General features: G+C 43.1%; 1 protein-coding gene across 2 annotated transcripts in view; it reads left to right on the top strand.

The window, feature by feature from the left end:
• Positions 1-13144, top strand: part of Myo10 (myosin X) — a 196289-nt gene that overhangs the window by 89296 nt on the left and 93849 nt on the right. For both annotated transcript variants that reach the window (XM_070042211.1, XM_070042210.1), the window contains exons 5-9: positions 2784-2918; positions 4685-4809; positions 6734-6747; positions 6866-6950; positions 8468-8571. In XM_070042211.1, the coding sequence (XP_069898312.1) occupies positions 2784-2918; positions 4685-4809; positions 6734-6747; positions 6866-6950; positions 8468-8571 (463 nt within the window). The remainder of the gene's footprint in view (positions 1-2783; positions 2919-4684; positions 4810-6733; positions 6748-6865; positions 6951-8467; positions 8572-13144) is intronic.

Below are 13144 nucleotides of genomic sequence, written 5' to 3'. Positions count from 1 at the left end.
AGCGGGCTTTGAACTGTAATCCTCAGATCTCAGCCTCCCGAGTAGGTAGGATTACAATCATGAGCCACCAGTGCCAGCTCCCTGGTTGGTTTTTTTGTTTTTGTTTTATTTTCCCCAGTCTTCTAAGGCTTACTCAGGGCCTGAGCTCTGTCCTTGAGCCTCTCTGTGCTCGAGACTAGTGCTCTACCACTTGAGCCACAGTCACCCTTCCAGTTTATCTGAGTAGTTAATTGGAGATAAGAGTCTCATGGACTTTCCTGCCCAGGCTGGCTTTGAACTGCCATCTTCAGATCTCAGCCTCCTGAGTAGCTAGGATTACAGGTGTGAGCCACAGGGGCTTGGCCTCTTTTTTTTTTTTTTTCAATTACCTTCTCTTCCAACTTCCCTACACTATAGGAAAGGTAAAAATGTCAGGTTCTTCTGTGTGCTAGAAGAGAAAGAGATGGGTTTGGGAAAGTTGCAGGTTTCTTCCTTACTCATTTTAACCCGAGAAGTTAGTCCTTTAGTCTCTTTTTCTCTCTAGTAATTCAGTCATCAACAACTCCTAGGTCTGTATGTTTTCTGGAATGCAGACAGTTATTGACATATTTCCTGCAATTCTGTGTTGCTCATTTTGTGCATTATTGTCAGATACCTCCCTAATGCCAACCCCGGGGTTGTGCCAGGACCAGGCCTGTAAAGAGGAATGCTAACCCTCATGCTAGATGATTCTGAGTGCTGATAATGAACGTGCCAGCCATCCGGGCCTGGAGTGCGCATATCTTCTATTATCTCAAATACCACAAGGCAGGGCAGCGTCTAGGTTATGAATTCAACCCACTCCTTCTGGTCTTATCTCTGGTTTTCTTGGCTTTGGCTTCATGATCTCAAGCTAGGCGTGGATTCTGAGCTATTTGCTGTCTGCGTTTCTGCATGTCTTGTGGTGCGTTGGGAGACCTGGCCAGCGGCCCTCAGCACCCTTCTCCAGATGTTTTCTTTGGGAGGAATTAGGACACCTTCCCAGGCCCGGCCCGAATGGTGCACCGGGGGCTGGGTAGACTGGGATGAGCCTGGACCACTGGGGAATCCCCGAGGCCTGGGGGTCCAGCTGGCGCTGGGGTGTCATCTCTGAGTCACTTCCTCTCTCTCAGTACATGTGCTTAATCATGCACCACAGTTTCGGCATCAGTCCTCTCCTGATAATGCCCTGGGTCTTCCACTCCACGAGGACTTCTCTTTAACACGGACTCTTCTGTCAGTCCCACCACGGAGCGGCCGTCAACCTGCCTGCTGTTCCTGACCCTCTTACTTTAATTTTCTTGTACACATTGGTCTCGATGCTGCTTCCGTTCTCCCCATAGAACATCTAAAGAAAAATCAGCTGGGTTTTTCCTTCTCATTCTTCCATCTCCATACTTTCTTCTGCAGCCCCAGGACCTTTGCATGTCCAGAACCTGACTACCACTCACCACATAGTGAGTGCAGTGGCTACTCTGTGTGTCTTTCAGGGAAGTTCTTGAGTATTGCTTCCAGGGCTCCTCAGGTGACCTTGACGGTCCATTTTCTCTTCCTGCTCTTCCCTGTGGTTTGGTGTTTTGGGTTTTTTTTTACTGTTTTTTTTTTTTTTTTTTTTTGTCTTTCCTTTTTTGGTACTGAGGATCAAACCCAGGACATTGCACTTGCTAGGCAAGCGCTTTACCACCAAGCTACCTCCCAACCCCTGTTCTTGTCTTTGGCTTTGAACAGTTGAACTTGATCTGTCACTGATGCTGTCTAGAGGCTTGGGGTTCTTTCTCTTCACCAAATAAAGAATTATGAGACCAGAAAGGTTTGAAAGGCCAGAAAGACAGCTAGAGACAGCAGAAGAGAGAGCGAATAAGAAGTCAGAGGAGTTTCTTGGCCGGCCACTGGCGGGTTGGTGTACCCTCAGCCAGGACCCCCGGCTGGTAGAGCCTGGTCAGGTCATGTTGCATGAGATCTTGCCCGCCCACCTCCAAGGCAGGAAGAGGAGCAGAGGACAGACTTCTCAAGGCAAGACAGTGAGAACGGGAAATTGGTGTTTGTGAATTCCCCCTTTTAGATTGCTTTGGGGCCAGGCTTGTCTGTCCAGGTATCTGGTTGGATCATCGTCCACCCTTCCCAAGGGGCAGAGCACCCTGGTCTGCTCTACGGTTGTCTCCATGGGGGCCACAATCTCTCCCTAGCCACCTAGTTTTTTCTCTAACTCTCTCATTACTAATGTGTGACTCTAGAATCAGACACACCTGGTATTCAGCTCAGACCCGCCTCTCTGGCAGGGTTCATGGGGAGAAAGTGATTTAATGAGGGTCTCATACCTTTGGATTCATTCCCTCATGACTTCCCCAGTACTAATGAATTCTTTCATTCCTGTGCATATTTACCCATGTTACCTTTCCTGTGCTCATTCATGAAACAACTACTTAACAAGCTTCTGCCATGAGCTGAGTGACATTGATGTATTTGGGATATACTCAGGGACAAAGAAAGATCTGAAATTTGCAAAGCCCAGTGAGGTACGCTGCGTACCGATGGCATTCTGGTAAGAAGGTAATAAGACAGTCTGTTTCTATGATGTGCAGAGAGAGGCTCATGCAAGACCAGACCTGGAGCCTGCAGGAGAAAGGGCTTTTGCTTGCATCCAATTCAGCTCATTTACAACAAGCATTTTCAACTCCCCTGCCCAGTTTCTCCAGCCGCCACCACCTCTCGCCAACAGCCGATCTGTTGAGGCTGGATGTTTAAACAGAGTCAGTCTTAGAAGCTCAAAAATCTGTGTCTTGCAGTGGCGAGAGTGGAGCGGGCAAAACGGAAAGCACCAAGTTGATCCTCAAGTTTCTCTCTGCCATCAGCCAACAGTCTTTGGACTTGTCCTTAAAGGAGAAGACATCCTGCGTTGAACAGGCGATTCTTGAAAGCAGGTATTTCATTTATCAACTTCCTCATTCCCAGCCAATAGGATTCACTTTTCTTCCTGGCATGGGATCGTTAAATGGTTACCTATTAGTCTAGTTAAAGTTTAGTCTAGTTTTTCTTTGATATAATTCCTTTGTAACGATTTTGAAGTACACCTAGTGTTTTCTATTAACCTCAGTCACAACTGCTTCCCGGTGAAGACGCTCCTGACCCTTTTCCATTGGGTCACTTAGGAATGGTGACTGACTGGTGCTGGATAGTGGGCTATCGCCTCTTTCCTCCTGGGACCTTGACTCCAGCAGCCCACGTTTCTGAAGGACTGGGTTAGACGGGGCACAAGGGTAGAAGTTTGTGTAAAGAACAAAGTTGACCTACAGCCTGTTATCAGCTGAAGCTTCTACCCCCAACTGCTGTGGGAGGGAGGACTGAGCGTTCAGAGGGTGGAGGAGGGTTGGGTCAGCGTTCAGCCCTGGAGGGCTCCCTATGAGCAGAGTGGCTAGCCCTGAGTTGTCATTTGTGATGCCTCGTGTCTAGTTTGGGCCTTATGAAGTTTTAGAACCAGTAGGAACATTACTGATACTTATTACTCAACCAGTTATTCCAGACATTGGCAAATTACAGCCGAAGTCCATGTGTTTTTCCTTGCTTTTTCTTTTAAAAGCAAGCATTGCAACGTCTTCCTTTTCTTTCTGGTATAGGTAAGGTATGGGTAATGGAACTTGAACCCGGGGCTTGCTATCCCTTAGATTTAAAAAAAAATTTTTTTTATTGTAAAGATACTGTACAGAGAGGTTACAGTAACATGAGTAAGGGCATGAGTACATTTCCTATCAAGCATTGTTACCCCCTTAGATTTTTTTACTTCAGGCTGACACTCTGCCATTTGAGCCACACCTCTGCTTCTAGTTCATTGGTGATAAGTCTCACAGATTTTGCTGCCTGGGCTGGCTTTGAATCACAATCCTCAGATTTCAGCCTCCTGAGTAGCTAAGATTACAGATGTGAGCCACCAGTGTCTGGATGCATTTTGAAACACTTAATTTTAAAAATTGTAGTTGAGCATACATACCTTAAAATGGTAGCTGGTTTTCAGCGCCCAGCTCAGTAGCATTGTTCGTTCACATTATTGTGCAACCCTCACCACTGTCTGTCTCCAGATGTTTTCATCTCCCGCCAACAGCTTTTTTAAATTTTCTTTTGTAAATGGTGTTTTTGGGACCCAGCCACCCTCATTTGTATTGTTTCTAGCTACATATTTTAGCTCTAGAGGCAGAACTAAGTGCTTGCGACAGAGACCACATGATCTGCAAAGCCTAAAACATTTATTAACTGGTCCCTTGTAGGAAAAAGTTCACCAACCTCTGTGTTGCAATTAGAAAAGATCTAAAGAGTTCAATGGATTGCTTCCAGGATGTATAACCAATGGGCAATACCTGTTCTGGGACTTTTTCAGCTTCTAGAATTTGAAGGCAGGCTTTTCTGTTCAAGCCTTGGATCACATGTATCAGCCAAAGCTCACTTGTGCAGGGCCACGCCCTTGTAGACCTGGGCTGTGTTCCTTCCTTCACCAGCACAACTAGTTGTACACTCCTTCAATCAGGACAAAGCCATGTGAGCAAGTGTTTGGAAAAATCTGGCTCTTTAAATGGTCACCGTAGGTCCTTTCGGCTGCAGGTTTTTCTTATGTTCGTGTATTTTGGCATTTGTGAGGAATGCTTTTGCTGTCTTCCGATCTGATTAATACTCTCTGTTGCCCTCATTCCTTTCTCAGTCCCATCATGGAAGCTTTCGGCAACGCGAAGACAGTGTACAACAACAACTCCAGTCGCTTTGGGAAGTTTGTTCAGCTGAACATCTGTGAGAAGGGCAATATTCAGGGCGGAAGGATTGTAGATTGTATCCTGTTTCATTGATGTTGGTCAACAGCATTTGATTCTATCAGTGGGAACTGTTCTCATTTATTTATTTATTTATTTATTTATTTTTGTTGGTCATGGGGCTTGAACTCTGGGCCTGAGCATTGTCCCTCAGCTCTTCAGCTCAAGGCTCTACACTGTTCTCATTTATTGTGGGGATTCAAGAATGGGCAACACTTCTTATATGGGTTCTTGTTATTGCTTTAATAGTGTTGTCCTTGGCCTATTGATTATCAGATAAAGAACCATTTTTCTTTTGGAAATCTCTAGCATGTCTGTCATCTGAACATATGGGTTCATCATCTTATACATCCATATCCTATTGCAATAACACCATACCTGGCTTTGCATATTTCGTAAAGAGAAGAGGAGCTAGGCATAACATTTTGTACCATCCAGCTTGAACTGCAAGATACTGAAGCTTTCTTAAAAAGTGAAGACATTTGTAGCCAGGCACACCAATGGCTCACGCCTGTAATCCTAGCTACTCAAGAGCTGCCATCTCAGGAACTCGATTTGAAGCCAGCCTAGGCAGATAAGTCCCCGTGAGACTTTTATCTCTAACCACTCCAAAACCAGAAATGGGTCTGTGGCTCAAAGTGGTAGAGCACTACCCTTGAGCTAAAGAGCTCAAGGACAGCACCCAGGCCCTGAGTTCAAGCCCCATCAACCAAAAAAAAAGTGACATTAATTTTAGCTCACAATTTTAGAGGCTAGAAGTCCATGGTCCGGCAGATTTGGCCACTAATGTGGCCAACTCCATCATTGAATTGCATATGACATCATGTAGGGGACTGTAAGGGACAGAGGTCAGATGATATCACCAGAAGTGAGAGAGAGCGAGAATATCAAGACAGCTAAATTGATTTCAATCAACCCATTCTCTAAACAAGCTTTTATCCCTTTTCAAGACAGTGACATACCCCCATGAACTAACTCCCACTAGACCTCAGCTCTTTTAAAAATATAATTGTATTATTATTAAGCTGTTGTACAGAGGGGTTACATTTCATAAGTCAGATAATGAGTACATTTCTGTTTTGGACAATGTCGCCCCTTCCTTTGCTTTCCTCTAGTTTCCCCTTCCCATCCCTGTGCACAAGTTACATGGTTCATTCTCCACATTGTGTACTCTGAATAATAGCATGATTGTGTTTGTTCACACTTCCTCCCTCCTCTGTTTCCTCCCTTTTCCCTCCTTCTCCCCCACTCCTGCAAAAAAGATAAGTACCACCAACAACAAAACCCATGTTTCCATTTCCTGGAATTTATTTAGGTAAATAGTATTTTAAATGTTCAGAGGAGTTACACCTTTGTGTTCCTCTCAGACGAGTATCCTCCCTTAGTCTGGCTGTGTGTGAATGCCTATAGTCCTGTGTAGTTATATTTTAGCTCTAACTTCCACATGCGAGAGAGAAAACATGTGCCATTAGTCTCTCTCAGCTTGGCTTACCTCATTTAACATGATTTGTTCTAATGGATGAGTAAACTTCCATTGTGGATATGTACCACATTTTACTGATTCACTCATGTATTGAATGGCATCTGCAGACCCCAACTCTAAAGGGTTCTACCACCTCCCAAAGCTTCTCCACACTGGGGACCAAGGCTCAGCACGTGCACCTTTGGGCATCCCCTCAAACCAAGTCATTACATTCAGTTATTTGCTTGAACTCGGTTCTCCCAAATAGTGGTGCTGAGCCGAGAGTACTCTTGACAGGTCTGGAATTGTATTGGGGTCAGGAGATCTTTGCTCTGTGCTTGTCTTGGACACTGGGTGTTTCATTGTCAGAGATGCTGGATGCTATAATTCAGGGGACAATGTAGGATAAGAAACTAAACACCAATTCAGCTTTCCCCATCTTCCTTTTGTTCCTTGACTTGACCTTGCTTTTCACATGAAGATTTATTAGAAAAAGTAAGTAAACACGATTGAATTCATATTTCCCCACAGTAATAGTTTGCAGCCATTCAGTAATTGGAATGAATTAAGCAGAGGAATCCTCCCTGAATATAAATTTGGTTTCTCTCCACAGAATCGAGTAGTGAGGCAAAATCCTGGGGAAAGAAATTATCACATATTCTACGCACTGCTGGCAGGGCTGGAACATGAAGAGAAAGGTGAGATGGTGCGCAGACCAGAGAAATCCAGGCCAGCAACTCATGTCCTATTTAGAGCATGATGCTGTGGACAACCACAAACCCATTTTAGGACCAAGGAATCTAGGGGAAAGACTTGCCAAAAAGAGAAATTTTGACTCTGGGGGTTATTTTGGAGTCTTGGTACATTTTTAACTTAGATAATTTGTGAAAATATATATCAAATCTAGGTTTTCTTTTTTAATCATATCTAAGTAAAACTAATTCCTAAATGTTGGAGGGTTTTTGTGTGTATGTGGGGCTTGAACTCAGCCTTGCACTCTGGCTTGGTGGTTTTTCTTGATGTTGTTGTTGTTGCTTAAAGCTGGCTCTGTACCATTTGAGCCACAGCTTCACTTCAGCTGTTTCTGTTTAATTGGAGATAAGAATCTTTTGGGTTTATCTGCCTAGGCTGCTTTTGAGCCACGATCCTTAGATCTCAGCCTCCTCCTGAGCTCCTGAGTAGCTAGGATTACAGGCTTGAGCCACCTGGCTTTTTTTCCTTCTTCCTCTTTTAATTTTAACTATCTGCAACGCTTGAGATCACTTGCCTCCTGGCTCATTGCTGGTGCACCACTACTTCAGCCACACCTTCAGCCTGGCTTTTTACTGGTTAACTACATGTGAAGTCTCATAGATTTTTCTGTCTCAGACTGGCTTCAAACTTCAGTCTTCCAGGTCTCAGTCTCCTGAATAGTTAGGATTTGGGGATTGAGCCTGCTTAAATGTTTGATTTTTTAAGAGAAAGTAAAATAGAGTTGCCAGATGTTGGTGGCTCACACCTGTAATCCTTGCTATTCAGGAGGCTGAGTTTCTGAGGATCAAAGTCCAAAGCCAGCCCAGTGGGAAAGTCCATGAGACTTTTTTTTTTTGGCCAGTCATGGGGTCTGAACTCTGGGCCTGGGCACTGTCCCTTACCTCTTCAGCTCAAGGCTAGGGCTCTACCACTCAAGCCATAGTGCCACTTCTGGCTTTTTCTGCTTATGTGGTGCTGAGGAATCAAACCCAGGGCCTCATGCATGCAAGGCAAGCATTCTACCACTGAGCCACCTTCCCAGCCCAATGAGACTCTTATCTCCAGGTAACTACCAGAAAAAAAAACCAGAAATAGTGCTGTGGCTCAAAATGGTAGAGCACTAGTCTTGAGCACAAAGCTCAGGGACAGTGCCCAGTCTCTGAGTTCAAGGCCCAGGACTAGCACAAAAGGGGCAATCAAAAAAGTATCCTTGTCAATTCTGTTTTCAGTAGTATTTTGTAGAGTCCCATTTAGTTTAATTGAATGGTTCCTATTTTCCTTTGATGATGATTGCAAGGGAATTTTATTATTTTAATAGGGGGTCATCATGGGCATAAGATTATATGTACAATTTGGCTTTTAACACCATAGCGTATAACAACCCCTATCACTCACTTAGTCTGTCAGTCACACATCACTGGGTGAACTCTTGAATTTCACCTCACCAGCTGAGTGTCGATCTTACGCTTTTGTCTTTCTGTAGAAGAATTTTATTTATCGGTGCCAGAAAACTACCATTACTTGAATCAATCTGGATGTACAGAAGACAAGACCATCAATGACCAGGCATCCTTCAGAGAAGTTATTGTAAGTGACTTTGTTGTTGTCCCCTGTCAGCTGGGCAGATGTCATCTCCTGTTTCAAAAATAATATTTTAATGAAAACATTACACTTGGATGGCATGTGAGGGTAGATATTTCCTTCTCATTCGGAATCATGATGAAGACTTCCTTCCAGGGTGGAAGGAAATTCAAGGAATCCTGAGGGCAGGTGGCCTAAGACCTGGGGATCGCAGTTCAAAGCCAGCCTGGGCAGGATAGTCTATAAGACTCTTATCTCCAATTAACCTTGAAAAAGCTGGAAGTGGAACTGTGGCTCAAGTGATAGAGTGCTAACCTTGAGCATGAAAGCTCAGAGGCAGCGCCCAGGCCCTGAGTCCAAGCCCCAGGACCAACAAACACAAAAATGAAAGAAAGGGAAGAAAGAAAGAAAGAAAGAGAGAGGGAGGGAGGGAGGGAGGGAGGGAAGGAAGGAAGGAAAGGAAGGAAGAAGGAAGGAAGGAAGGAAGGAAGGAAGGAAGGAAGGAAGGAAGGAAGGAAGGAAGGAAGGAAGAAAAGAAAGAAAAGAAAGAAAGAAAGAAAGAAAGGTGTAAATGTTCTCAGATTCTGTCATCTGTGTGTGTTGGGAGGCGGGGGTGGTATTTGGAACCAATCTCCATAGATACCATGGGACAGTTGTACTTACTATTGTGAACTTCATTGGACTCATCTGTTCTTAGTGACCTTGTCAGGTCATTAGCATTAGAGCAGTGTCTTTATCCTAAGACTCAGAGGGAGGTGACCAGCTTACCCCTACACATTACCAGTTAACTGCAGATCTCCAGTCTAAAGCACCAGGCCAGTACCTGCTACTTCCAGTACACTGCAGGTTTGTCTCTCTAGGTGGTTGTGAAAAGGGCAATAAGTCTAATCCATATCCCTTTTTATTTTCCAAGGGTCTTCATGAGAATGCCTTTGGCAATACAAATTGAAATATTTTAGGTACATATAAGTCGTACAGTATTTCCCTATATCTCATGTATGTTGAAAATGAAATTTATGGGCTGGAGGCATGGCTCAGTGGTTAAGAGTGCCTATCTAGCAAGCCTGAGGATCAGAGTTCAGACTTCAGTACCCAGAAGAAAAATGGAATTCAAAATAGAATGGGCCACAAATGCCACAATCTGCCATTATAATGCAGAAGTTGGGGTTCTTTTTTTTTCTCTCTCTCTCTCCATACATACTCCCAACCTTCTCCTTCACCATCTCTTCTTTAACCTATTATCAGAAAGCCTTATGCAGGAATGAAGAAATTGTACCATAGGTACCCAGGAGGTGTGGGACTTGACTCTGCAAATTGGGTTTGGGGAAGGGTTTTGTTTTGTTTCCTCTTAGGTAGTTTCTCCCTCTATACCTCTGAGTCCCACATAGGAGGATTCAACCAACATCTAACAGAAGATACTTTTTAAATATAGTAAACCCTTGATACCAGGCTAATATGGTTCTAAGGAGGTAGCCATTGAAGATAACCTGCACATGCTCACTGTGCGTAGAGATCAGTTCTGTGGCGGGTGCTTAAATCATTCTCGGCAGGTAACACCACCCAAATTCTACTGAAGATGTGCTGCCTTTCAGCAGTTCTAAAGTTTTCACTTTATCAATTCAATCAAGCATGTTAACCTGTCTTTTGGACATCATTTACTTTTTGGAAGGCAGATTTTCACAAAATCAAGAACTGGGAAACACTACATCACGTAACAGTTTAAATACTACTGACGAGAACAAGTATTTACAGAACATACACATCTTATTTGTACCCTGAGAGATCTAGAGATGATCTAAGGTAATCAGGAAGGTGTGCACAGATACTGAACAGCTACTGAGCCTTATGATTTAAGGACTTAAGCCATGTGTTCATTTCAGCATCGTGGGGTAGGGATGGGATTTCCTGTAATGAATCCCCACAGATACTGACAGAATTTGATAGCAAATTGTGTTTTTTTTCTTTTTTGGTGTGTACTGATCCTGGGGCTTGAACTCAGAGTCTTTATGCTCTGGCTGAGCTTTTGTGCTCAAGGCTAGCACTCTACCACTTCAGCCACAGATCTACTTCCAACTTTTTTGGTGCTTAACTGGAGATAAGAATCTCATGGACTTTCCTACCCAGGCTGACTTCAAATCATAAGCCTTAGATCTCAGCCTCCTGAATAGCTAAAGATTACAGGCATGAGCCACCAGCACCAACTCTTTCTCAGTTTTATTTTGATCCTTTTCTTACTATCCAAACCTTCTGCCTTCACAATCCATTTATTTTTGCCTTCACCAAAAAAAAAAAAAATCGTGTATTTGAATAAGTACTCATTCTTGCTTTGTAGAGAGGGCAAAAGTGGGGCTTATCTCAGGAATCTTCTCTACTTTGCTTTTTTCTTGAAGCTGGTTAAAGGATGTTGTTTGTGGAGATGGTTAGGACTTCTAGTTATCCGAGTCTTGTCTTAGAACAAACTCCACACCCAGACACAGTGAGCCTTTCTGCCACCAGGGGACACTTAACCGCAGGGCCCAGGCTGGAAGGGCTGCAGTAATCCTCTGGTGCAGTTTCTCTCTCCTCTTCTTGGGGCATCATTTCCCTACTTTGAGCTGCTTTGTGTTGTTAGCTACAAGTAAATGTGGAGAATTTGTCTTACTTTCTAGGCTTGCTAGCTTTTATTGTCAATGAAATTGACCTTTAACATTTGCTTGTAAGACAGTATGCTTTATCAGAAAGGAATGGAAATTTATGAATATTGATTTACTATACCCAACAAATTTATTCTGCATATATATTCTGTGTATAGAACATTTTGGTAAGTGTTTAAATTAACCCTTTTTTTAATGATGGTAAGGAAAACTGAGCTGATGTTTACTGAGATCGCAAACGGGACATTCAAGGTGTTTTGTTGCTGGGTTTAGGGGGGGGGGTTTTGGTCAGTTGTGGGTCTTGAACTCTGGGTCTGGACACTGTCCCTGCTCTCTTCAGCTCAAGGCGAGCTTGAGCCACAGCACCACTTCCATCGAGCTGTTTTTATTTAACTTTGTTTGGAAGTTCTAAACAATGCAATAAAAAAAAGAAAGAAAAAGAAGTGTGCAACTGTGAGGAAGAAAGGAACAAAAATAACCCTTTCTATGAAAACAAGATTCTGTCTTCCCAAGCCTATGACAATCAAGAATAGGAGAATAGTTTCAGTAATTTGTTACATCCATAAAATTAGTTCTCTTTGTAGCAAGCATTTATATATCATGTGTTTATGGCAATTGTATGTACCCAAAACGTTACCTGGTGTGACAAAATCTACTGTTGTTCTCTGGGTGCTACTTTTTAAAATAGACTTAATGATTGTATGTTAAATGTTTATATGATTATTCTATGATAGCATTTTTAATATCATAATTACTGTGTTGAAATTGGTGCCTCCATGTCTGGGTATACCTTGTACATGGAATCAGCCAACTGTGGATCTAGTACTTAGTAGTGAGGCAATGGATGTGTCTAAACATGTACAGACATTTTTCTTGTCATTCCCTAAGCAATAAAACATAAACACAACATTTACATGATATATCACATTTTTTTGGTATTTAATGAGGTTTGAACTCAGGCCCTTGTATTGCCAAGAAAGCACTCTACTACTTGAGCCATGCCCTTTTTTGCTTATATTATTTTTCTAATGGGGCCTTGTTTTTTACTCCAAGCCAGCTTAGACTGTGATCTTCCTGTTTATACTTTCCACGAATTTGGGGTACATACTGTCATACCCAGCTTCTTCTTGGCTGAGATGGGAATCTCATAAAGTTCTCTCCTACCTCCCACCCCCTGACTGGTCTCAGATTTGTGATCCTCTTGATATCTAACTCTGGAGTAAGTAGGACTATAGACATGTACCCCAGTAAAGCAGACAGAAAGATGTGAATTCATTATAAAGGGTTATCACACTATTTTACATAAGAAACTTGAGTATCCATGAATTTGGGTATCCACAGAAACCCTGATCCAATCTCCCAAGGATCCTGAGGGACAACCGTGCAGGAATGACACCCTGAGTCATCATCAGCATTAGCCACCTATCTTACTGCTTGTGCATACTCTGCAGCCAAGAGGGACCTAGACATGAACCGCAGATGGCATCTTCCTCTTCCTCCAACACACATTGTGCATGTGTGAGCACCTGTTACGGGCCAGGCACTGCTATAACATCAGAGAGATGGCAGTCAGCAAATCAGATTTGATCCTAGTGAAATGAAAGGATTTAGAGCAGACTACACCACTGCGTTTTTGTGCCATTTGTCCCAGTATTCAAAGGAAAGGGACCGATGCTCAAAGAAAGTGGGTTTGTAGAAATGTGGGGAGAAGTCACTGGTGAGATTATGCATGAAAAATGTCATTCCCAGTGTTCATTTCTAAGTGCTAAAATAATATTTTTGTGAATCTTAATGTCACTGAATTTGTTTAAGAATTTGGATCATTTCTTTGGGAATTTATGTCTTTTTTTTCACCTCCTCATTGGCAATAGCTAATATGAAGAGAAGCAAACACCTGTGGAGGATTCTGCACAGATTTAGGAGAGACTTGTTTCTGTGTTACTGTT

The sequence above is a fragment of the Dipodomys merriami genome, unplaced genomic scaffold (genome assembly GCF_024711535.1).
Source record: "Dipodomys merriami isolate MVZ:Mamm:240054 unplaced genomic scaffold, mDipMer1.0.p SCAF_32, whole genome shotgun sequence".
Taxonomy (NCBI): domain Eukaryota; kingdom Metazoa; phylum Chordata; class Mammalia; order Rodentia; family Heteromyidae; genus Dipodomys; species Dipodomys merriami.
Note: the sequence above shows the minus strand (reverse complement) of the source record. Positions and strands in the feature narration are given on the sequence as shown.